This window comes from Balaenoptera physalus (assembly GCF_965194825.1).
Source record: "Balaenoptera physalus genome assembly, chromosome: 10".
NCBI classification, from domain to species: Eukaryota; Metazoa; Chordata; class Mammalia; order Artiodactyla; family Balaenopteridae; genus Balaenoptera; species Balaenoptera physalus.
Window position 1 is genome coordinate 78,054,480 of NC_138889.1, and position 23,444 is coordinate 78,077,923.

General features: G+C 36.6%; 1 protein-coding gene across 3 annotated transcripts in view; it reads left to right on the forward strand.

Annotated features, from left to right (window-relative positions):
* NELL1 (neural EGFL like 1) overlaps positions 1 to 23,444 on the forward strand; it is an 856,536-nt gene that overhangs the window by 632,010 nt on the left and 201,082 nt on the right. For all 3 annotated transcript variants that reach the window (XM_082476605.1, XM_082476604.1, XM_082476603.1), the window contains exon 15: positions 47 to 142. In XM_082476605.1, coding sequence (XP_082332731.1) covers positions 47 to 142 — 96 coding nt within the window. The remainder of the gene's footprint in view (positions 1 to 46; positions 143 to 23,444) is intronic.

Sequence of the window (23,444 nt, forward strand, 5' to 3'; positions counted from 1 at the left end):
TTATTGCCATTTTATCTAAGAGAAATCCCTTCTCTTTTCGTGACAGCATTCTGCGAAGAGGGCTGCAGATATGGTGGAACGTGCTTGGCTCCTAACAAATGTGTGTGTCCTTCTGGATTCACAGGAAGCCACTGCGAGAAAGGTAACCTCATCTTGTGTGTGTGTGTGTGTGTGTTGGAGTTGGAGAGAGAGAGAGAGACTAGGCTTCAGAGAGAATGGAGGCTCTTTCTCTGGAGCTATAGTACTGCGGGTTGACTTAATACATTATGTCTTGATGGTGGATGTGGCTCTCCTCAAGTTGGGTACCTTTTGATTACTGTGTAATAGGCATCCTCCTTCTGAAAACAGAGCTTCGTTTGCCCTCCCTCCAACGTGTCTAATTTAGCAAGGTCGAATCTTCTCTCTGCCTCCGTTTGCAGTGTGCATTTTTAGTGCTAATTAGAGATAAAGCCTGACAAACAGACCTGCTCCACTTAATCCTCTATTGGGGAGCGTCACAGGCAACCACTGGAGTTATAACAATCTGCTGCATCCACGGAATCTAAATTAGAACTGCATGCTCCTTGTGTAAAAGCACATTAAATAACCCCAGCAGCAGGTTTATTGGTGTGCTTGGGATTTTATTATAACATAGGTTTATTAGGAACATTATCATTCATGGACCTGATAATATAAGCCAGTTAGTATTGGTAAGATTCCATTATGTACAGCTTTCTATTTGCAGTAAATGTAGTGTTTACACTGGGCACTCTTTGGTGAAATCTAGCTCTTTTATTAATTGGAGAAGTCCTCCTACCTGTGTGTGAATGAAATTGACATTCAGTGCCAAAGTGGCAGTGTATGTATCAGTGCAAACAAGAGGTGTATGCCATGTAAAACTGAGTATTTCATTGTATTTTCCCATGAGTTTCATTAGGTTAAAATCATGGTATTATGTGTTTCTGGGTCTGACATGTCACACTTGACACTTCTCATAGTAGAGCATAGCAAAATGGAAATACGATGCTATAGTCCTTACCCCTATTATTAGATGAGGGGGAGCATGTTTTCATCTAATGCCGAAGATCTAAGCAAAGCTCTTGCTTCCTTGCCTTCATGTTAAAGGTTTCTGAATTTAAATAATAAATTTTTTAAATGAGCCTGTTTATTATATCCCACCTTGTTTGACATATTACATTGCACTGCCTGTGTATTTATAAGACAGCCTGATCCTTTTAAGAACATGTCAAAATTTAACTACATAAATTATTCAACAAGGAAATCAACAATGAGCATCATTGTTTCCATATTTTGTGATATTATCAACAAATCAGATCACATTTATTAAATAATAATTACTTGGTTTGTCTTTAAAAAAAAAAAAAAAAGACATATAAAGAGCCAAGTTCCACCTCTGAGCAGCGTGAGAGAATTATCACATGGAACTGAAGGATTCTTGTCAAAAGCTAAGTAACTTAGCACACATAACCGTATTGCAGTACATTTGATTTTAATTAGGTTTTCTAAAATGAAAAAAAAAAATCTAAAGGTTTCTCATTATTTCCTCCAAAACTGCTATGTTTCCCTAAAATTAGAATACAAGAATTAATGGGGACAGAATGGTGATGATGGTAATGCTGATGATGAGGGATTCTAATATTACTAATGATATACCATTTATCATGTACTAATTATGCACGAGAACTTCTAAATGATTATTTTAATATTAAGAACAAACAAAAGAGATAGATATTATTACGCTCATTTTATAGATGGCAGACTACAGCTTGGGTAGATTAAGTAACTTCTGCAATGCTACAGAGCCAGTATTAGAACTGAGAATAAAACTCAACTTGTATTCCACAAACTACATTTTAAACCCTTGCATGTGTTTCAAAGGGATAATGATGAACTTCCTGTAAAATCTGGGCTCCTGGTGAATCAGAACATCTGGGGGAGAGTCCGTGAGCCTGCACTTTCACCAAGCACCTCGGGTTGCTTGTTATAAACCAGTCATTTTTATATTGTCATAGTGATATTTAACCAGAGCATCTACTGTAAAGTTCTTATTCTTTTTTGCATCATAAAGAATTGGAGGAGAGCATTGATCTTAGACCAGGGCCTGAGTCAGTGGCAGCCCAGGAAGAATTAGTTATGGTTTCTGATGGCTTGCTGATTTGACCTCTTTCCTTTGCTCTGCTCAATAAGTGGCTGATTGAATCAGTGCTTACATTCTGGTCCATAATGTGGAACAGGAAAAAGATAAAGGAGAAAATCAAGACCAGAGGCAAAAGTAAGACAGACATTGGCAGGTCATTGGTTCCTAGATAAATATTAAAGTGGAGATTGAGAATTACTTACTCTTGAAAACTTATACAGTTGCTATAAGGTAAAAAAAAAAAAAAAAAAGAATAAAATAAGGTTTCTCTGTATGTGATGTTATCCTCCGTTTGTAGCAAAACCATTCCATTTAATATTGGCCAATATTCTAATTCTATGAGTTTTTTTATGGATAGTGTAAAGTACATGTATTTCCAATCGCTTGTGTGCAAGGGATCTAGGTGAATTATAGGACGAACACTAAAAACCTGTGTTATATCTTGTCAGAATTATTTTGTCGCGCTCACTGTTAGCAATAAACATTAAGTAATTCCACTTGACATTGAATAGTGATTCTAGATGCCTCGAGACACAAGGTGTAAAGGAGAAATACAAATGCACTGTGAATGTCTAATGGCATGGTTACATGAAATGTTTTATTTGGTTTTAATTTTAGGACCAATTAAATGGTCCCATTTGAGGTATATAGAATCCACTTAAATTTAGTTTTAAAAATGTTTCTCTTAGCCCCCGACCCCTGCCCCCCGTTACTAGTTTTATTCATTGCTTGTGATAGCCTTTCAGAATTCAAGTATATTCAGCTAAATCACTGAAAAAGAAAATGCCTACCTGAAATATAATGAAGTTGAAAATTCCACTCACGTTTGATGTGTAACACAGAGATGAACAACTCTGCATTTATTTTATATTGATAAGATTTTAGTAAATGTACACTTTTCATAACCCCACTCAAGATAAGCAAACATTTTACCTCCCTTGGTTTCTGGACGACGTATTATGTTGGCTCTTCTCTTACCCTTTGTTCCTTCTCTGTGCCCTTAGCTTTGATTTGGTTTCACATCTAACATGGAGATGTGTAAAGAGAGAGGTGAGTGAAGAGCCAGTAAGAAGAGTAGGTGTGTTACTCTTAGGATAGAAAAGGTCCACCAGTGAAATCTCTTTGTAATCCTAGAGAGCTAAAAGGATATCATGCCACACTGATGTAGAGGAGCCAAATACGAAACAAAATGAAACAATAGGAGTTGTCCTAGAGACTTTTCTAATATAAAATCAAAGAGTTACACTAAATCCAGAGATATGTTACCATAAAATAGCATAGTATCATCCTCTAAGAAGTGAATGTTTTCTACTTAGCATTAAGCAAATTTGCAAGCAACAAGTGAGATTAAATATAAGGTAGCAAGCTTGTCTAATGAAGGGTTTCTTAACCTTGACACTATTGACATTTTGGACAGATAATTCTTTGTTGCAGAGGGCTGTCCTGTGCACTGTAGGATGTTTAACAGCATTTTAAGCAGGCTTTTTAAAATTTATATATCTATCTGTCTAATAATATTAAAATATAAATATATAATATTTATATAAATATTTATATTTCTAAATATAAAATATAAGCATTTTTTAGGAGACAGAAAATCATTTTTAAAGCATCTCTTCAGGAGTTCTAGAAGTACTTTGGGTTTACTGTAATTAGAACATTCTTTCTTTGTTAAAGTATAGTTGACTTAACAATATTATATTAGCTTCAGGTGTGCAACCTAGTAGTTTGACATATTTATAGACTATACTCCATACAAAGTTATTATAAAATATTGACTATATTCCCTGTGTTGTACGTTATGTTTTTGTAACTTATTTATTTTATATCTAGTGGTTTGTACCTCTAAATCCCCTTCACCCATCTTGCCCCTCCCCCAGCCCTCTCCCCTTGGGGATCCACTAGTTTGTTCTCTGTACCTGTGAGTCTGTTTCTATTTCTGGGTAATCAATAAATAGCAAAAAAGTTGAACAGCATTGTCCATTCACAGTATAATTTCTAGTTATTTTTTTCTATTTTGCTTATCCGAAATTTCTAATTTTTCTACAATAAATATAAATTATATTTGTAATAAGAAATGATTTTTTAAAAGCTTAACATAAAGAGAATTTAAAATTCATGAAAAGGACTTCATTTTTCTCAGTGACTGGGGGCCTTTTAACCTTTCCTAAAGGGAAACGACTTTTTGCAGGATAATTTATTCTATTCTTTTCCCTGTGCTTCAGGGTGTTGTAGGTATATAGGCAGAGGGTAGTAGTTTACCCTGAGTATATTGTCCATCCTCCAAGTAAAAAGAATGGTCAGAAGAAAGAACTTGTCTATTTTTCCAAATTTTAAATCTTGCCCCAATTTTGATGGAGCTCTACCAGTGTTCTATTTGCTACATCTCTGCTCACCTCTGTTATGGAGAAAATTTTTTTAAGAGTCTTTACAAGGGTGGATAGTAGCTCCATCATCTAAATGGAGAAGAGGATATTTCCTTGCCAGGTGTAACAGGACTCTGGGGAGGGCATTTGGGAGGAGAACGAGTGCAAATTCACAGCAGTTAGGAGAGTTATTTAACTTTTCTTAGCATGAGCTTTCTCAGGTTGTCTGACACATGGTGCATGCTCAGTAAATGGCAGCTTCTATTATTAATGTTGCTGCTATTGTTGTGTAGCTAACAGGTGCCCAGGAAAGAGTAAGCAGGATTTTTGTGGCATCATACAAAAGGGAAATACTAGGAGTTGAGGTTTCTCTGAGTTGCCCATCCAGTTGAACCCACCAGAAAAGGAGAGATGCAGATACTCTTAAAAATTTCATTAAAAAAAAAATTTTTTTTTCATTAAAGTCAGATGAGTATAAATTTGTTTGAGGAACTATTCCTTGCACTGGTTCTTTCCAGAAATAGAGAATGGCAGAGGAGAGGCATTGCGCTGGAGGATGGGAGGAGCCCGAACCCACCAGCACTGAGATCATTCATGTTTAAAGCAGCTCAGCCTTGGGTTCAGCTGCTGAACCTATAGTATCTCGTTCCCCTCCTCTTCTCAATTCCACCCGCTCAACTTTATTTTTTCAGCCGTGATGGCGAAATTGAGCTAAAGATCTGACACACTTCTCCATGGCTCCAAAATGGAGTTGTCACTGAACTCTCAGATCTCTTTGAAGCAATTTCAAAACCCTGTCCATGGTCCTGCCAGGCTCACCATTTTGCCAGGTTTCAGACATCTGGAAAAATACCTGAAACCATTTTTCATTCTCATCTCCTTGGTACAGAGCAAGTTTTCAAGTCATTTCAATACAACTGTAGGGAGCTATGCCTTCTGTTCACAAACAGCGATTTGGACTATAAAGAGGCAGCCTGGGATAGTGTAAAGACTTCTAGACGGAAGGACAGAGACCTGTGTTCTGCTACTAGATCTGCCATGAATTATTTAGCCTCTGTGAAGTGAAACTTGCATCAGCCCACTACCCATGGATTATGAGTCCCAACCTTTTGCATTTGTTATTTCTTGTGAGGCAGCTAGCCCCACCCTAGAACATATATGAGGATGTGTATAAGTGTTACTCAGCCAGTCAGTAGTGGAGTTGTGGTTCTAACCCATGCATGACTGAATCCAAATTTTACACACTTTCCAGTAACCTGTTGCCTCTTGATGATATTACCTGTGTTCAAGGGCAATTAAATCTAACAGATTACATGCAAGGCTAAATAAATTATGTTCTTCTGCGAGTAATAAACCATACTCTCCTACTTGATGATGGGCATTGATTTATATGTTCCTTTCAACATCTTTGTTGCACCTAAGGTGAGAAGAGAATAAACAAAATAAGAGTAAGAACACACCCTCTGACATCATTCTAGGTCAGTCTCAGTTGGGTTCCACTATTTACCAGAATCTATGAGATTAGATCAGATATACATAATGTTTCTAAGCTTCAGTTTGCCAGTAAAAAAGGGATATCAATATTACTTATTGCATATTATTATTGTGAGATTATATGAAATAGTCTAAGACATTTGGTAGAGTTCCTGGCATATATTCCACTCACCAGCCTGCCACAGCCTGAGAAGCCTGCAGTGAGGAGATGTGGACACTTTCTCTTTTCCTCTTTCAGTATTGTATTTTAAAATTCATAGGTGTCAGGAATCTTATCCTGAGTGAGACAATTTTATGGGAAAGAGAATAAGGTCTCACATAACCAGTACAGTGGGTTTCTAGTGTTGAGGCCCTCTGGATGGGCGATGTGCAGTTGCTGGTTCTTCCTTTGTGAGGTGTTTTGGTAAAGGCCTTTGATCACAAATTACTTCCAAACGAAGTTCCCTTGACATGACGATCCTTTTATCTTCTGTAGCTCTCTGAGCTTGTGAAAGGCCACTTCTCTGTTGTGACTCCTTTGCTCTGCAAGATTAACATAAGATTAGGGTGACGCTCTGATGCTCTTTTGTAGGATTCCAATAAAGCAGACACTTTTCCCCTCCTTCAGTCCAAGTGCAGCCCTCTCTTAATGTGGTCTTTTTTTTTTTTTTTTTTTTTTTCCTCTGCTATGTGACCGAGGCAGTGCCAGACCCAGGCATTAACCTTTAGGCTCTTAGGGCACAAGTCAAATATAATTTGCTTTGTCCCTAACCATCCAGGGGACATTTCTAGATGTGCTTGAAGACTGTCACCCTGGGATGAGTTTAGAGAGGATGTTCTTCCCCCTCTTTCGTGCAAAAAGAAAAGAAAGGATGACCTGGAACTGGAAGCATGCCAAATCTCTCTCTCTAACCAAGTTCTCACTTTTGGCCTCATCACCATCCCTTACTAAACTTCTAGGTCTTTGTTTACAGAGCTGGAGGGTGGTTAACGGTTAATGTAGGCACAGCTGATTTTTGAAAGTGTTATAAAGGTAGTCTAGCATACAGCTTTGAAACATAACATTATTATGTATCAGAACTCTAACATAGGAAAAGTCCAGTTTTAATATCCTATTATGTTTGAATTCAACCAATATTTGGTAAATGAATAAATGAATGAGTATACACAAGGACCCTAAATTTCACATGGTCCAGTCTTTTCATTTTATAGATCACAAGTTGTAATGGCTCCAGTTGAAATCTAATTTTAAAGACACCGAAGTAAAAATATATTATATTGGGGATGGAGGAGAGAAAGGCCATTAACAAGAATGCCATTAATAAGAAGAGTATAGTATAGAAATTTTGTGTATTTCCAGTAGCTTTGTCAGCATGCTTTCCAGGAAGCAAAGTAAAGGGCACCAATCTTTTTAATGGATTGGCATTCCTCATCAAATACATGAAAGCTATTAGGGATTACCTAGTCTAGTTAGTAATGCAGAAAATAATTCCTGACTATTTAGATGACAAGCGGTTCTTCCTTCCCATACTACTGAACTGTGAAAGTCAGGAGTTGTGTTCATAGGCTCATTTTTAATCCTCTGCCCTGGGAAATACAAACACCCCTGTAACTTGAAGCACAATGGCTGAACAGAAAAGAAATCCAGGCTTCTGTAAGAATATGACCGACTGGAGCCCAGAAATTACAAATTTTCCCTAGTAACTAGTATCCAAGGATTCTTTCTATCCAAGTATATTTAATGCACTGTAGATCATGTGGAAAAAGCCTAATTGAAGCCAATAGCTTGGCCGAAAAAGAATGTAAACTCTTGCGATTTGCATCACTCTCTCCTAATAGGATCCACTGATTAGAAAAGGTAGTTGCCTGAAGATGTTCGCTTGGGTCCAAAATATGATGAATCAAATAGCAATATCTATGCATTCATTTTGGTGGTGGTTGAAAAGATAAGAAGTTTCAGGCTTGGTGGGCTAATGTGGTTTTAAAGCGTTCTCCAGTTTAATAGAGACATTGAAGTTATCTATGGGAGGCAACAATTTTAGCCAAGAAGACTGAGTCCATAAGGGGAGATTCTGGAAGATTATTTTATTAATCTTGCTAAGAAAACCTTTCAGTACCTCCTCAGTGCTTACAAGATAAAGTCCATCTTCCATAGCGTGATATCTAAAGACCTCCCTGATTGGACGTCTGCCTACCTCTCCGGCTTTATCTCCTCCTCCTCCTCCACATACATCTTAAATCCCAGCCCATTCTAAACTACTCTGGTCACTGAAATGCACCTTATTTTTTCAAATCTCGGAGCTTTTGCCTGTAATGTTCTCTCTGCCTGTAACACACATACAGGCTTACATGTTGATCACCAATATCTGATGTTAATTAAAATACAAGCGTACCTCGGAGATACTGCAGGTTCAGTTCCAGACCACTGCAATGAAGCGATTGTCACAATAAAGCAAGTCACACAAATTTTTTGGGTTTTTTGCGTATAGAAGTTATGTTTACACTATACTGTAGTCTTTTAAGTGTGCAGTAGCATTATGTCTCACAGAAACACTGTACATACCTTAATTAAAAAATACTTATTACTCAAAAATGCTATCATCTGAGCCTTCAGTGAGTTGTAGTAGTAACATCAAAAATCAGTACATTAGCACATTATAAATCAACTATACTTCAAAAAAAAAATTTAAAGGAAAAAAAATCACTGATCACAGATCACTGTAACAAATGTAACAGTAATGAAACAGTTTGAAATATTGTGAGAATTACCAAAATGTGGCACAGAGACAGGAAGTGAGCAAATGCTGTTGGAAGAAAGGTCCCAATAGACTTGCTTGACACAAGGTTGCCACAAACCCTCAATTTGTAAAGAACATCATGTCTGCCAAGCACAATAAAGCAAAGCACGATATAACAAGGTGTGCCTATAATGGAAAAGATCGGTTATTGAGGGTCTCTAATTATCTAGAATCCCCATGATCTGTTCCCTCTCAAAATATTCCTCCCACCATCTTCCCCATTCCAGCTGATGATGAAATCTACCCTTTCCCATTCTCCGGATCAAGACCTTGAAATTGTCCTTGACTTCCTTCTTTTGCACAGCACATCCAAATCCTTGCTCTGCCTTTAAGATATATTTGGAACCCAAACATTGTATAATCTCCACCACTACCACTCCTGTGCATGACAACATCATCTTTAATCTAGATTATGGCCAAAGCCTCCTAACTCATCTCCCGTCCACTGTTGTACAACCAGCATCTCTTTTTAGCATGGTAGTCAAGGGGACATTGCTAAAAAACTAGGTTAGATGCAGACACTTCTCTGCTCCAAACCCTCCATGGCTCTCCATTTTCACTCAATAAACGTCAGAGTCGTTACAGTGGTCAACAAGACTCTTCATGCTCTGGGCCCCACTCCCTGTTCCTTCTCTGTCCTCACTGTTCACTGTGCTCCCCGTCACTTGAATACCTTGTTTTCCAGTCATGTTTTCCTTACTGTTTGGTGGCTTGGAATGTTCTTCCCCCAGATATTTTCATGGTCAGCTCCCTCATGTCATTTAGGTTTCTGCTCAAGTGTTACCTCCTCAGGAAGACCTTCACCCCCTAACTAAAATAACATACCTCTTCCTGCTTGTCACTCTTTTATGGTCATCAGAGCCCGTATCACTCTCTGATATGATAATGCTGTTTTGTCTCGTCCAACTGCCCAGCCAGGATATAAACTCCATGAGGGCAAGAGTTTTTTTATCTTATTGTCACTGTGTTTCCAGGGACCAGGGCAACACCTGGCACATAGCAGCTGCCCAAAACATGTGTTGAATAAATGGATACTTTAATAAGAATCTCTTTTAGTTTTTGTGTTAGTCTCCAAAGCCACGATACTGTCATCATGACGTATCTTGGGAAGAATGAGAAAATTATTGTTGTCAATCACACATTTTCATCCCTGGTATTTTTAGATCATATGTAATCAGAGTTATCCTTGATGTTTTCTTCTCCCTCACATTCCCATTCGATCAGTCACCACAATCTATTTTTTTCTCCATCCTACTGCCTAGTCTAAACCACTGTCATTTGGGTTTTGCTTGGAATGATAGCAAAAGGCAAAGCTCCAGGTCCCAAGTCCTGCTCTTTCCTCACACAAAAAACTGTTCTTTCTGCTGAATTGCAGCCAACATAATCCCTATAAAATGCAAATGCAATCAAATCATTTTCCTGCTAAAAAACCTGAAATGGTTTCCAGTGCCCTTAGTGTAAACTCCAACCTGGACTCTCTTTGAGTCCCTTCCCCATTTCAAGTTATAATTAATAACTTGAATTTTTCCCAAACTGAACTTTTTTACATTTTCTCAAAGCAATGATCTTCTTTTCTTTTTTTTTTTTTAACATCTTTATTGGAGTATAATTGGTTTACAATGGTGTGTTCGTTTCTGCTTTATAACAAAGTGAATCAGCTATACATATACATATATCCCCATATCTCTTCCCTCTTGCGTCTCCCTCCCTCCCACCCTCCCTATCCCACCCCTCTAGGTGATCACAAAGCACCGAGCTGATCTCCCTGTGCTATGCAGCCAAAGCAATGATCTTCTTACTGCAGGTCTCCGCCCAGGGTATTTGCTCTACCTGGAACTCTTTGCTTCTCCTTCCCCACCTTCCTTCTTCCTCCCACCATATCCAGCCCCCATCTTCCCTTGTTATCTTACTTAGATTTTAACTTAAGCTTTTCTTCAAAAATATTTTTCAGACTTCCTAGTTAACGGTAAGTCCCTTCCTGTGTGCTCTGTATCAACTTGGTTTTCCCTCTCATAAAATGGATTACGTTTAATAGCATGTTTACTTATTTTCTCTCCCCTTTCTTCCTACCACCCATCCCTGTAGCATAGCCAGCATATATGTTTAACTTCTCTTGCCCCACGCAAAAAAACCCTATAAAACATTAACTTGATTCAACAACTATTAACCCACAGTGTCTCCAAACCAAAATGGCCTATGTCTTAACCACTTTTCTTCCATCCCTTTCCTGGTCCTATTCTTCCCACTTCAAGGTGTTAATCATAAAGAATATAAATTAGATCGTATGGGATCTGTATAACATGTTTCTGGATGAAAGAAGCATTAGTATCTATGAAGAAAACATTAATAGACATAAACTAGATGGTTCATTTCAGGAGGAGAAGCAAGTCCTTCCTTCCTCCCATAGACAAGCCCCAGCCTGTCTTAACATACCCCTGACCCAGGTAAGCCTGCCCAGATATGGCACCTCCCTGGTTCTTAAATTGGCACGTAGTCCTGTTTGGATTGGACCACTTGATTAGAAAAGTCAAAGAACTGCGAACTGCACTTTTAAGCACTTTTTGATTTACTGTCAGCAAATTATTATGGCACTTTCTTTCAATAAAATGATCTCAAGTACCCAATAGCAAGCTTTAACTTTTCCAGCTACTTGGTCTCCAGTTATGTGGAAATACCATGGTCACTTATGCATTCCCCACTAACTCCATGGATTAGCATCTTAGAGATGTTTACATTTTTTTCTCTACATATTTTTCTCAGTGTCTCTTGCAGTAGTTATACTTCTCCAATCTCTAAGATTTTAGTCAGAATGATGAAGGCACTATTTAACCTTCATAGCTATTATTTAATGCTTAGGCTAGACCTTAATTGAGGCTAGAACTTGTGCTGAGTGCTTGACATATATTATAGTATGTTATTTAACATACTATACTATAACCCAGAAGTCTGGCACTGATTAGCACCCTCCAAACCTGTATTGCTTGTCTAATTTCATTATATAATTCTGTACGGTTCCCACTTGCCATTTTTCAAGCATATAAGCATATCTCAGGTTCTCTGCACCTGGTGTTTTTTCTTTCTGGAATGTTCTTTCTCCATATATCTCCGTGGCTCATTTCTTTACCTCCTTCAGGTCTCTACTCAACTGTCAGTCTCAGTGAGGCCTTTCCTACCACTTTATTAAAATTGCAACCCTAAATCTTGCCCCAATCAATATCATCTCCATTCTCTGATTTATTTTTTTTTTTATCTTTGCACTTATCACCATTTATGACACTGAATATATCACTAATCTATCTTGCTTATTCTTTCTTCTCCCACGGGAAGGTTGACCACCACGATGGCAGAGATTGTTGTCGGTGTTTGCTGCTATAGCCCAGCTCTTAGAATAGTGCCTGGCACTTAGTATACATGCAAGAAATTGTGAATCATTGATGATTATCGTCATTTATCGAGTAAATTGGGATTAAGTACTGTAAAGTAATATGACCAAGATTATAGGGCTAGGAAGTGTCAGAGATGTAATTTGAACAGTTCTTTGTGCTTCAAAGCTCTGGGTTTTAAACACCGTCCTTTGCTCCCCTTCTCCAAAAAGGCAAGGCTGATTATCTTTAACAGTTGTCAGAGCTCATCTCTCGTGTGTTGTTTTTCTCAGTTAAACTCTGAATTCTGAGCATGTCACTGTGATTCCTTTATATACCATCGACACTGTGGTGATGATCTGAGAGACTAACTTTCCTCGTTATACTTTAGTTGATACCCTCTTCCTTAGAATGGGACTAGTGTAATAGAAGTATTTCATGTAGTATAGATCTTTACAGTCTCCAATGCATGTTTCCAGGAACTGTATCGTCTCTCTTTTAATCTCATAACAATTCCATGGAGGATATATTATCATCATTCTAGTTTTACAGATGAGGAAACTGAGGCTAAGAGATTAAAGGAACTGCTCAAGTTTGTAAGGCTTATAATAAGGGGGACAGCTGGGACTTGAATTCTTGTGTGGTGATTTAAAATTCCATGCTCTTTAAGTTTTTGTTCATTATTATGTCATGCCACCTGCCTCCCTCCTACAGGAGTCTTCATTTCTCTTAGCTCCAGTTCGTTAATATGTAGGCTGAATTTGGAAGTGCCAGAAGAATGCCATTGTTCTGCCTTTTACTCATAGGGCATTCCTGAATTAGGACAGTGGGGCACAGCGTAACCTTTCGAGATGAACTGCCTCAACCACTCACCATGTGGTATTGACCAAGTTATATAATTTCTCAGGCGTGCAAGTCACAGGAACTAGAGAAAGTCTAATTAGTAAACAGTAGATGATGATAAACTGGTAGATTGTAAAGAATCACAGTGCAGAGACTGTCATTTATAATTTCTCTATTTGAGAGCCATGTTATCAATTGTAGCTAATATTTATGTAGCTCTTTGTAGTCACAGACTCTTTCAAAGATACTTCCTTTTTAGAACACCCCAATAAAGCATTGTGAAGTAAGCTTCATGTCCATCTTACAGACAAAGAAACATATTCATATAGATTAAAATGGCTTTTCTAAGTTCATGCAGTTAGTAAGCCTTGAGCTGGTATTCTAATATGGGTCTTTTAGTTCCACCACTCCAAACTTTGAACTTGAAGTAGAATAAAGGCAATGTGAGCCTCCCAATGTTGATGCCACTCCAACAGAGGTTAATGCCTAAATATTGTTCTTAAAAAACCCTGCACATGTTAGGGCATGACTTAACACATCCTCAGAGTAGTGACATTTTAAAAATCAGAAGGAGACAAGATGTCTGAACAGATGTTTGCAGGTAAGCAGTGTACCAACAATTTGGAAGTTTCTGGAGAGATCTGAAGTCTGTTATATACGTATCTGCAGACCTTTCCCTGATCTAACACCCTCAGTTTTTTTCTCAAGGAAAACTTATTTTAATGTCAAGTAAATACATTTTCATTAAGTGAACCATCTTGCTTATAATTTAGTAGTAGTTAGCACTCAAGTGCTGGGCATCTGAGCAGAAACTATTTTCCTATTCTTCAGTCTATTAATATACCTGTAGTCAATATTTTTGAGGTGACTATGTGCCAGCCACTATTACAAGTACTTAAATGGATTATAGGATAAATACTATTATTATCCTCATTTTATGGGCGAGGGAACTGAGGCTTGAACAGCTGTTAGGTTGGAGATCAGAATTTGCTTCTACAGTGCAATGGGCAGTTTCTATTGTTCCAGCTGTCTGTATCATTGAAGGTATTCCTGGAAAATAAATTCTGTAATTATTTATTTAAATCACTCTCCCTTTCTCTCCTCAATTTCTGCAATAATTAGCTGAGATGTTCTCTAATAAAACCTTTGATTGGTAAATGTCACATTCATCCCCTTTTGTTTAAGGGTGACCTCAAGACTTGAAATAATCCTAAGAGTGCAGGAAGAAGGAAAAGCAGGAGATCTGGAAAACTCACAAAAAACTTAATAAATGTTTATTGGAATATAATCTGTAGATAGATAAGCACACAAAAGATAAATATATCACTCAATGAATTTTTAAAAACTAAAGACACCTTTGAAATCAGGAACAAGATTAAAGAATAGAACCTTAACTGCATCCCAGAAGCACCCCTTCCTGTCCTCTTCCAAGACCCCACCTTGAGGAACCACTGCCCTGACTTATAGCACTGTAGAAGAGTTTTGCCCGTTTTTGAACGTCATTACAAATGGAATCAAATTGTAAGTCCTCTTTTATGTCTGACTTCTTTTGCTCAACAATAGATTTGTGAGGTTTATCCATGCTGTTGCTTATAGTTGCAGTTATTTAATTCTCATTGTCGAATAGTATTTCATCTTGTGAATATGCCAAATGTATTTATCCATTCTATTGTTGGACCTTTGAGTTGTTTCCACTTTTGCTTATTTTGCCAGACTAAAATCCTTGTATATGACTTTGGGTGACCGTATGCAAGTATTTCCATATATCTATATATCTAGGAATGGAATTACTGGAATATGCTTGGGTTCAATTTTAATAGATACTGCCAAACAAACAGCTTCTCAAAGTGGCTGTACCTATTTATGTTCCCAGTAGACACAGATGAGAATTCTAATTGCACCACAGTTTTATCAATACTTATTTACTGTCTTTTTCATCTTAGCCATACTGCTGTTGTGATATTATATTCTTGGTTTTAATTTGCACTTCTTTGATGACTAATATAGTTGAACATATATGCTTATTGTCCATTTGATTTTTACTGTTTTATGAAGTATCTAGTCAAGTCCTTTTCCCTTTTATCTAAGGCATTGTCTGTTCTTTTCTAATGCCCAGTTTTAAAAGGCAAATAGTTCTACATGATTAGTTATGAAAACGCAGCAATTTCTTGTTCCTATCCCACTCCATTCTTCCTCTCCAGAGTCGATAATTTTCTTTTCTACATCTCTGATTATAAAACATTCATATTATTATATCTTGATTTCTCAGTTTTAGGCATTATCTATTGACCACCAGGGAAGATGAAGAATTATATCTTTTCAACCTCTCACTCACAGTGCACTCACAGACACACACAGACATGCCGACATACACACCGCACACAAACACTTCTTATTTCCTCCTTCTTCAGTTTCATTAGGTCAGTATTGTTTATCTTTTTATTTCTATGATATTTTTACACACGCTGCAGAGTTAGCTATGGTTATTTCTCCTGTATTGTACAAATGCTTGCTTTACCTGGATTTAATTATTATCTCATTTTGCTATTGTTTATTTGCTCAGTTTTTTATTCACTCAACATCCATTCAATCTCAGATATTCCTCAAATAATATTGGGTTGGCCAAAAAGATGTTCCGTAAGATGTTACAGAAAAATTCGAATGAACTTTTTGGCCAACCCAATACTATCATCCCAGTGCCTTCAAATATATTTTATATTTTACAACTTTAACTCAATGAAGAAAACTTTTCCAAAGCCTTCTGACCTCCTCCATTCTGCACTGGAAGCTTGTTAGGTGTACAGCACAGCTGGGATTTTTTGGATAGCCTTTCAACATAATCTCATTTCCGTTGGATCTCCTGTTTTCTGAATCCTGTCTATTTTTTGTTTTTGCATTACATCCTTATTTTTAGAGGACGGGTATTTAATTAGCTTCCTAAGTGTGCACGGCAGATAAATTGTTCAAGTGTTGCATGTCTGAAAAAGTTTCTACTCTACCTTTGCATTTATTTGATAGTTTGGATGGATGTAGGAATTCAGGTTAAAAAGCATTTTTCTTTAGAATGTTATAGGAATAACTCTATTATTATATTTTCCAGTGTAACTTTTGAGAAGGATGTTGCCATTCTATTCTTGATCATTTGTATGACATCTGGAAAATTCTGGAAAACTTTATTCCTTAGTGTTATAAAATTTGATGATAATGTACATTTGTGAGGGTCTATTATTAAAACAGTGTACTGGGAACTTTCAAGATTCTTTCAATTTGGAAATTTCTGGGTTTGTTTTCGGGATTAAAAAAAAGTTCTTTGATGATTTATTCCCTTGAATTTTCGTTGTTATTTATTTCTGTAACTCCTATTATTTGAGTGTCAGACCTTTAGATTGGTCTAATTATTTGATTACTTCTGCCTCATTTTTTATCTTTCTCTTTTTAAATTTCACTTTTTGTTCTCTTTTTTGGGAGGTGTAGATATTTTCTCAAACTTATCTTCCAAATTTGTTGTTATTTATTTCTACTATCCTGTTTTATTACTGTTTTCTGAGTGTTCTCTTTATATTGTTTCCAGTTCTTGTAGGTAGTGTCTTTTTTGACCTTTTCAGAGATAATAGCAAGAATTACTTTTAAAGTTTTTTTTTATTACTTAATATAATCTGTTTTTTATAAATTGAATTTTTTTCTTCTAGTTTGTTCTTTGTATTTTCTCAAACATCTAGTAGCCTTGGCTCTCTGCTTATTTTTATGAGTGAGACATTAAAAAGTTGGTTGAAAATTCAGTTTACCTATGTGTGATATTGATATAAATGACTTTAGGTTTATTCTTTTGAGCTATTCAGATTTTTCAGAGAAGATTCTTCCAGTCTAATAGAAGGGATCAATGACATTTCTGGAAGAATTATACTTGGTTGCTAGCATTCTGAGAGCCAGGTGGGATGGATAAGGCAAAGGGTTTCAAAATTCAGTATGTGTATTTCCACTGAATCCCCCGTTTTTAGTATGGTATCTTTGCTCTCAACTGTCTTCCAGTTTCTGTGGTACCCTCTGCTGAGAAGAAAACTCCAGTCTTTGCTGGGGCAGGAGAAAGGCCAGGAGTCTGGCTGGGGTGAGGGAACATCTATGAGGAGTCTAACTGCTTCTTTATCTAGTTTCCAATTAGTTTTCCTCTTTTAGCCTCACTATTCCCTGCAGTGCCAGAGATACCTGATGCCACCACTTCCTGTGTTCTGTGGTGTAAATCATCGTGCTTTCTGGCTTCCCCACTGCAGACTATAAGTCATTTTCCTTAGGTCTTCTGAGTGAGTTAACTCTCATCCACCTCTTTTCCAGCTTCCAAAATTATGTTGCCCTTGTCTCTTTTCCAGTGTCCTTGCCTTTTGAGGGTTTATGGCCTTCATAATTTGTCTTTGATATTATTTTATTAGTGTTTCATGGAGAAAGTAGAGGTAGATGTGAGTATTCAATCCAGCATCTTTAATTGGAATTTAACCCCTCAGTTCTAAAAGTGTTTCTGACTCATAAATGAAGAGTCGCAAGAAACCATGGATGAAAATGTATATACAATAATAGTAGTATAAATGAATGTAGAATTAGAGGATATAAAATATATTTTTCTTTCAGAAAAGAGAAGATTGGGGGAAGGGAAATAATTTAATTTATAAGTATCCCTCTCTAAAAAAATTACTCTCTCTAAAAAAATATTAGAAGAGGCTTCCTGGAAAGATAGACATTTCCCCTTTGGAAGTACAGTATCTGACTAATTTCAAAGACCAATAGAGCATTATTTATGATGTTAAATGTTTGAATTATTTCTTTAAATTTGCAGGATGTTTTGGAAATTGGGGCCATAAATTGCCTTTCCACTAAGGATAGTTAAGTCAGGTTTAAAAAAAAATCAAGAGCTATTTCACATGAAATTTCATTTGAAATGTAATTTCAAATGATTTGGAAGTGGGCCTTTCAGTGGCTTGGGAAATGACCAAGGGAAAATAAGTAAGAGGAAATGGCAAAGGGAAATTTAGTACATAATTGGGGTTGAAGGACCATCAAGATACCATAGAGATAAGCACTGGGCTCAGACTTATTTAACAACTTCATTAATGATCTGGAAGAAGGAGGATTCAAGTTAATTAAATCTGCAGATGGTCCTTAGTGGAGTTACAAATACCAGGGCGAACTAAGAAATAATACAGGAAGACCTGAGGGTCAAAAGCTTTGATAGCTTTGGGCACAGAAGAGCAAAATTAAATTTGGGAACGATAATTAAAATTGAATACACTTTGTTAAATGAAAAAATAGGAGTTAAACTGCAAACAATTGGTGCTGAATAGAAAATAGTAAAGCTGAAAGAAATCCTGTGGCTGATGAACAAGTTATTTAGACAAGAGCCTTGCTTTGTGACTCCAGAAATAAATTCATTTTAAAAAGAACATGTACTTTTTAATGTATTTGCTGTGTGCACAATATTCACAAAACATTTAGTCACCAGGAGATGGCTGACATTACAAATACAAATAAGAATCTCTAACCTCAGATGTATTTACACTCTATCAGTAGTAAGGTAGGTGGAGTAGAATCTCACAAAAATATTATAATGGATTAATGAGGTTAAGATCAAGAAATGATGAGAAGTATGTGATGTGGAGGAACCACTGAGAGGCAACTGACTACAAAATAGATGATTTCAACTTTTTGATATAGACTCTTTGTGTTAATGTGGTGTGAGTTTAGGAAGATTGTTGGGTAATTTTACACCCTGTCCCAGTAGTACCGTTCACTGTAGGGCACCCTCTCAGGTCTGGGTGTTTAAGAGTTTGTCTGGTTTCAGTAGTATAGTCAATAGAATGGAATCCAACCAAGGCCTGGGGACAGTAGAGCAGTCTAGATGAAATTATAGTGATAACTATCAGAATGGAAATCATATGTATGCAAAGACATACAAGGGCAAGATGTCGACCACTTATTGAATACCTTGCCTGTGTCAAGATTGTTCCAAGCAATTTACATTAAGTTAACTCCTTTAATGCTCACACTCAATCTACAGGATTAGACATTATTCTCATCTCCAAATTGAAATCAAGAAAACAAGCCTAGGAAATGTAAGAAAATCACCTAAGGTTAAGTGCTAATAAGCATGGGTAAACTGGAATTCAAACCAAGGGCTTTCTGTTTCTAAGATCTATGTGCGGTTTTTTTTTTTTTTTTTCCAACTATGTTACACCATTTGTCATAGAATACTAGCATAAATAATATATGTAGAACTCCTGTGTGTGTGTATTTTGTCTATTCTTTAGAGTTTTGGGTAGAGAAACATTCTTCTGAGATTCATTGACAGAGCTATTCTTGTATACTATAAAGTTGTGAGCAGATTTCACTCTGTGCAGTTTTCAATGCAAAATCGTATTAAAGGAGTGTTTTGTACTTGGGTTAATTGTTTTGTGTCTTGGGAGAGGAGACACATGAACTAACATGTAGCAGAAATTACATAATATGATAGTGTCATTCCCAACTGTAGTCACCCAGAGTCACCATGTTTTAAAGTTTAAGTATTAGTATGTTTAAGAGGTAATGTTTATATATGTTAGCAGATTCAGATGCTCTACAGTTTAGGTAAGGAGATACATTGGAAGTCTTTCCATCTGTCTTTCAGCTGTAAGTTCCCCTATTCAGAAGGAACAAGAATTACCAATTTCTTGTGTGTAGGCTACTAGGCCACCAATTTTAACAGGACCCAGATGATGTGGGTTTTTTTAGAGGTGATGAGGGCACCTTGTGCATATATATATATATACACACACATACAAGAGGCATTAAGTAGGTCAGAGAGAATTAAGATACACTTCACAGTTTTATTTGAAGAGGCTAGAGTGGAAAAATTCCCCATGAAGTGTGCTGAAAACCACTAAGAAATGGGAAAATTGGAAAATGCAGGCAGCTTTACTGGAAAGTGAGCAAGCTGTAAGGAGGGAAATCCAGAAGATTAACAGTGAGAAGAGATATCTAGGGTGACTGATTGCTTTAGCTTCTCCATATCTGCCCTCTCTTTGAAACTAATCAGAATTCCTTGAGCTTCTGGTGAATGAGATTTCGAGGTGAGAAGAATTCTGTTTGTAATACAAGTGAGGTGGTTTGAATTGAAACTTAATCACATTTAGGAAAGTCAGGTATCCCTTCTGGGAGAGATCAAGCAGATTATGAAATGATTTTAGCAAACTGGTAACAAGACCATTCTTTCTAACTTTCGAATCTATATTTGGCTAAATAAAACACATGGAAAGAAAAATCCTGTTTTGGTCCCTGGGGCAAAAGACCTAAGAAATATTTCTTTCTAACTCCTACTTAAATGACGCATTCAGTTTCTAGAGCTCACTTCACCCACTAAAATGGCATCAGTAATTGTAGAGAAATTTCTTCATGATAGAGTGGAATCTCTTCTATTATTCTAGTCATAGTAATTCCCCCATTATTTAACACTACATGGGAAATATCACAAGTCATGTTACAATATAGGACTTTGAAAAGCATGAAATATTAAGAGCATAATTCTACTTTTTCACGAGTAGAAATTATACTGGCCTCTCTGAAAATAACACCTGAATCGAAGTCTCAAAGATGAGAAGCCTGAAAAAATAATGAAAAAGAAACATCAATCCTCAAAATCAACCAAGTATGAGAATTTATTGATTAGGGTGGGGGGAAGACAACACTAGCTGAGATAACATCTAGCCTACAGAGACCAGGTCAATTCATACAGACCTTAAGTATCTTTTCAGTACCCTCTTCAATTCTGGGAGCACGCAGTTGCAAGTTTTGGCAGAAGTAGTTTTCACTTGCGCATACCTGATGATGAAACTTCCTTCATCACATAAATGAATTTTTGCCCCAATGCTTGTCATCAAAGCATCAGTAGTTAACAAGCCATACCCTGTGAACTTGGTCATCACCTGCATTGTTACATTTTTCCTAAGGAGAAAAATCTATAGGGAACTAAGCTGATAGAAGGGGGCAGTGGGGCAGGGGGAGGGAGTGTTGGATGTAAATGTTTTCTAAAGCAATTTTCCAAGACGAGCAACTGAAACCACCACATTTATAGAATTACCTCATTTACATATTCAAAATTATAAAATAATATGTGGTTCTTTTAATAAATAAAAACTGGTTTCAGAATACTATATACAAGAGCAGAAACCAATTTTATCCCAGGTAAACGAAGGATTTCTGAAGAAAGGGCTAAAGAAATACAGACTTGGCAGCTAGGGTCACTTGTGAATTGCAGAATTCACATGTATTTACTTAGCCCGTAAATGGTTACCAACTACTTGCTAGGTACAAAAATGCTTTAAAATAAATCCGGATGATGAGTTACTAGGGGAGATAAGAGAATTACATAAATAATTATTAATACATGGTTTTTAAAATGATAAATTCTGTATGAGAGTCATAAAGAGCTTTCGTAGGATTTTAGAGGAGGAATATTCCTTCTGTTTGGGGGCAATGGAGGAAGAATCAAGAAAATCGTCATGAATGACAGGCATTTGGATAGCATTTTAAGTAATGAATCAGACACATCCAACTCAAAGTAGAGAAATAGCATTTCAGAAAGAGAAAATGGCATGAACGAAATCTTGCAGTGTGAAATTACAGGACCACCTTGGGAAAGCTGAGCAATCTAGTCTGAAAGGTGGGCTGGGATTATACTTATTTGTATTAAGCTCAGATGCAGAAGGATGAGCTAATCATCTCTCTCACTTGCTGCACATTTTCATGCTACTCTTGTAAGTTCTCTCTTGTTTGTTTATTTAATCTCTTCTGTCTCTCACTGCTCCCTTCTCTCATGCCTCGCTCTACCACAAAGACAACTATTTAATGCATCTGATATGTTTCTTTACTTATATGTGTTCCTTGAAATGTGAATTCCTTTTTTTTGCATTTTGATTTTCAACTTATTCAAATGGTATAATGCTGTATATTTTGCCATGATTCCTCTCTTGAAAAAACTCAGCACCTTTGTTTAAATGTAAGATTTAGTGATTGCCCTGTTTACTTAAAGTCCACTTGTTCTGACTGACAAGAGATTTTTTTTCCAACATTAAATGATTGTTTATTTTTTAGGTTTTAAAGTTTTGAAATATATATGTACAAGCTAAATAAACTACACTCAGAATCAATGTGGAGCAGAACATATAAATATACAAGGTCTGTTTTATAGGATACAAAGATGATAATGTCGGGAATTCCATGGTGGTCCAGTTGTTAGGACTCCGTGCTTTCTTGGCACAGGCAAAAAAAAAAAAAAAAAAAAAAGATCATGTCTTCAAGTACAAAGAAAAACTGGTAATGCTGCATGGTGCAGTGTCCTAAGCGTGTTTCCATCATGTTTTTCTCATACATTTTCCCTCCAAAATAAAACCCAGACAGCCACTATTCCCCTTGACTGCAAGCAATATCACTCTGAATAGCTTCTTAGTTGTCACCTTGTCATTCTGAAAATTTTCCTGTTACATAGACCAAAACAGGGACTGATGGGTTAAAATGCCTGTATAAACTTTATTTGGCTAAATCCTACCAGATTGTTTCCAGAACGGCTGCATCAGACCAAACGTCTGCCAACAGTGCATGATTCTAAATTTGCCAATCTTGTCTGTGTAAATCATAGATCATTGTTTAATCTTAATTTCTCTAAGTACCAATGAATTTGTGTATCTCTTCCTATGCTTCTTAGTCTTTTAGATTTACTTTAAAAAAAGAAATTGCCTGTTGATTCATTTTGCCCATTTTCCTTTTGAGATTCCTGTCTTTCCCTGGTTGATTTTAAGGAGTTGTATATTAGAATGATGTTAAATAGAGGTAGAGATGGGGGCAGTTTCATCTTGTTTCCCATCATAAAATAACATGTCAAAAATTTCTACATTAACTATAATACTATAATATTTCAGTGAGTTTCTGATGTATCACTTCCAGTGCAAAGAGTTCTGTTCTATTCCAGCGCCATAGAATATACATGTATATACACACACATTATATTTATTAGATTATATAATTATATATGAGGGCTATATATCATATGTGAGGGAGGGTTATATGGACAAAAATAAATGTTGGACTCCTATTTTTGTGCAAAGTACATAAATGATTTGCAATTCTTTTAAAAATTAACATAGTATAAAACAAATGAAGACTGCGTCTTGGTATTAAGCATGAATGAATTCATTATTTTTTGTATGTCTCAAAGGTTCCCTTGATTTTTGCATTAGATAAAAACATTGCAGGGACTTCCCAAGTGGTCCAGTGGTTAAGACTCCATGCTTCCACTGCAGGGGGCACAGGTTCTATCCCTGGTTGGGGAACTAAGATCCCACATGCTGCGTGCATGGCCAAAAAAACCCAAAAAACAAACCATCAAAAAATTGGATTAAAAAACGTGGTATATTCTGTGGTGACCTAAGTGGGAAGGAAATCCAAAAAA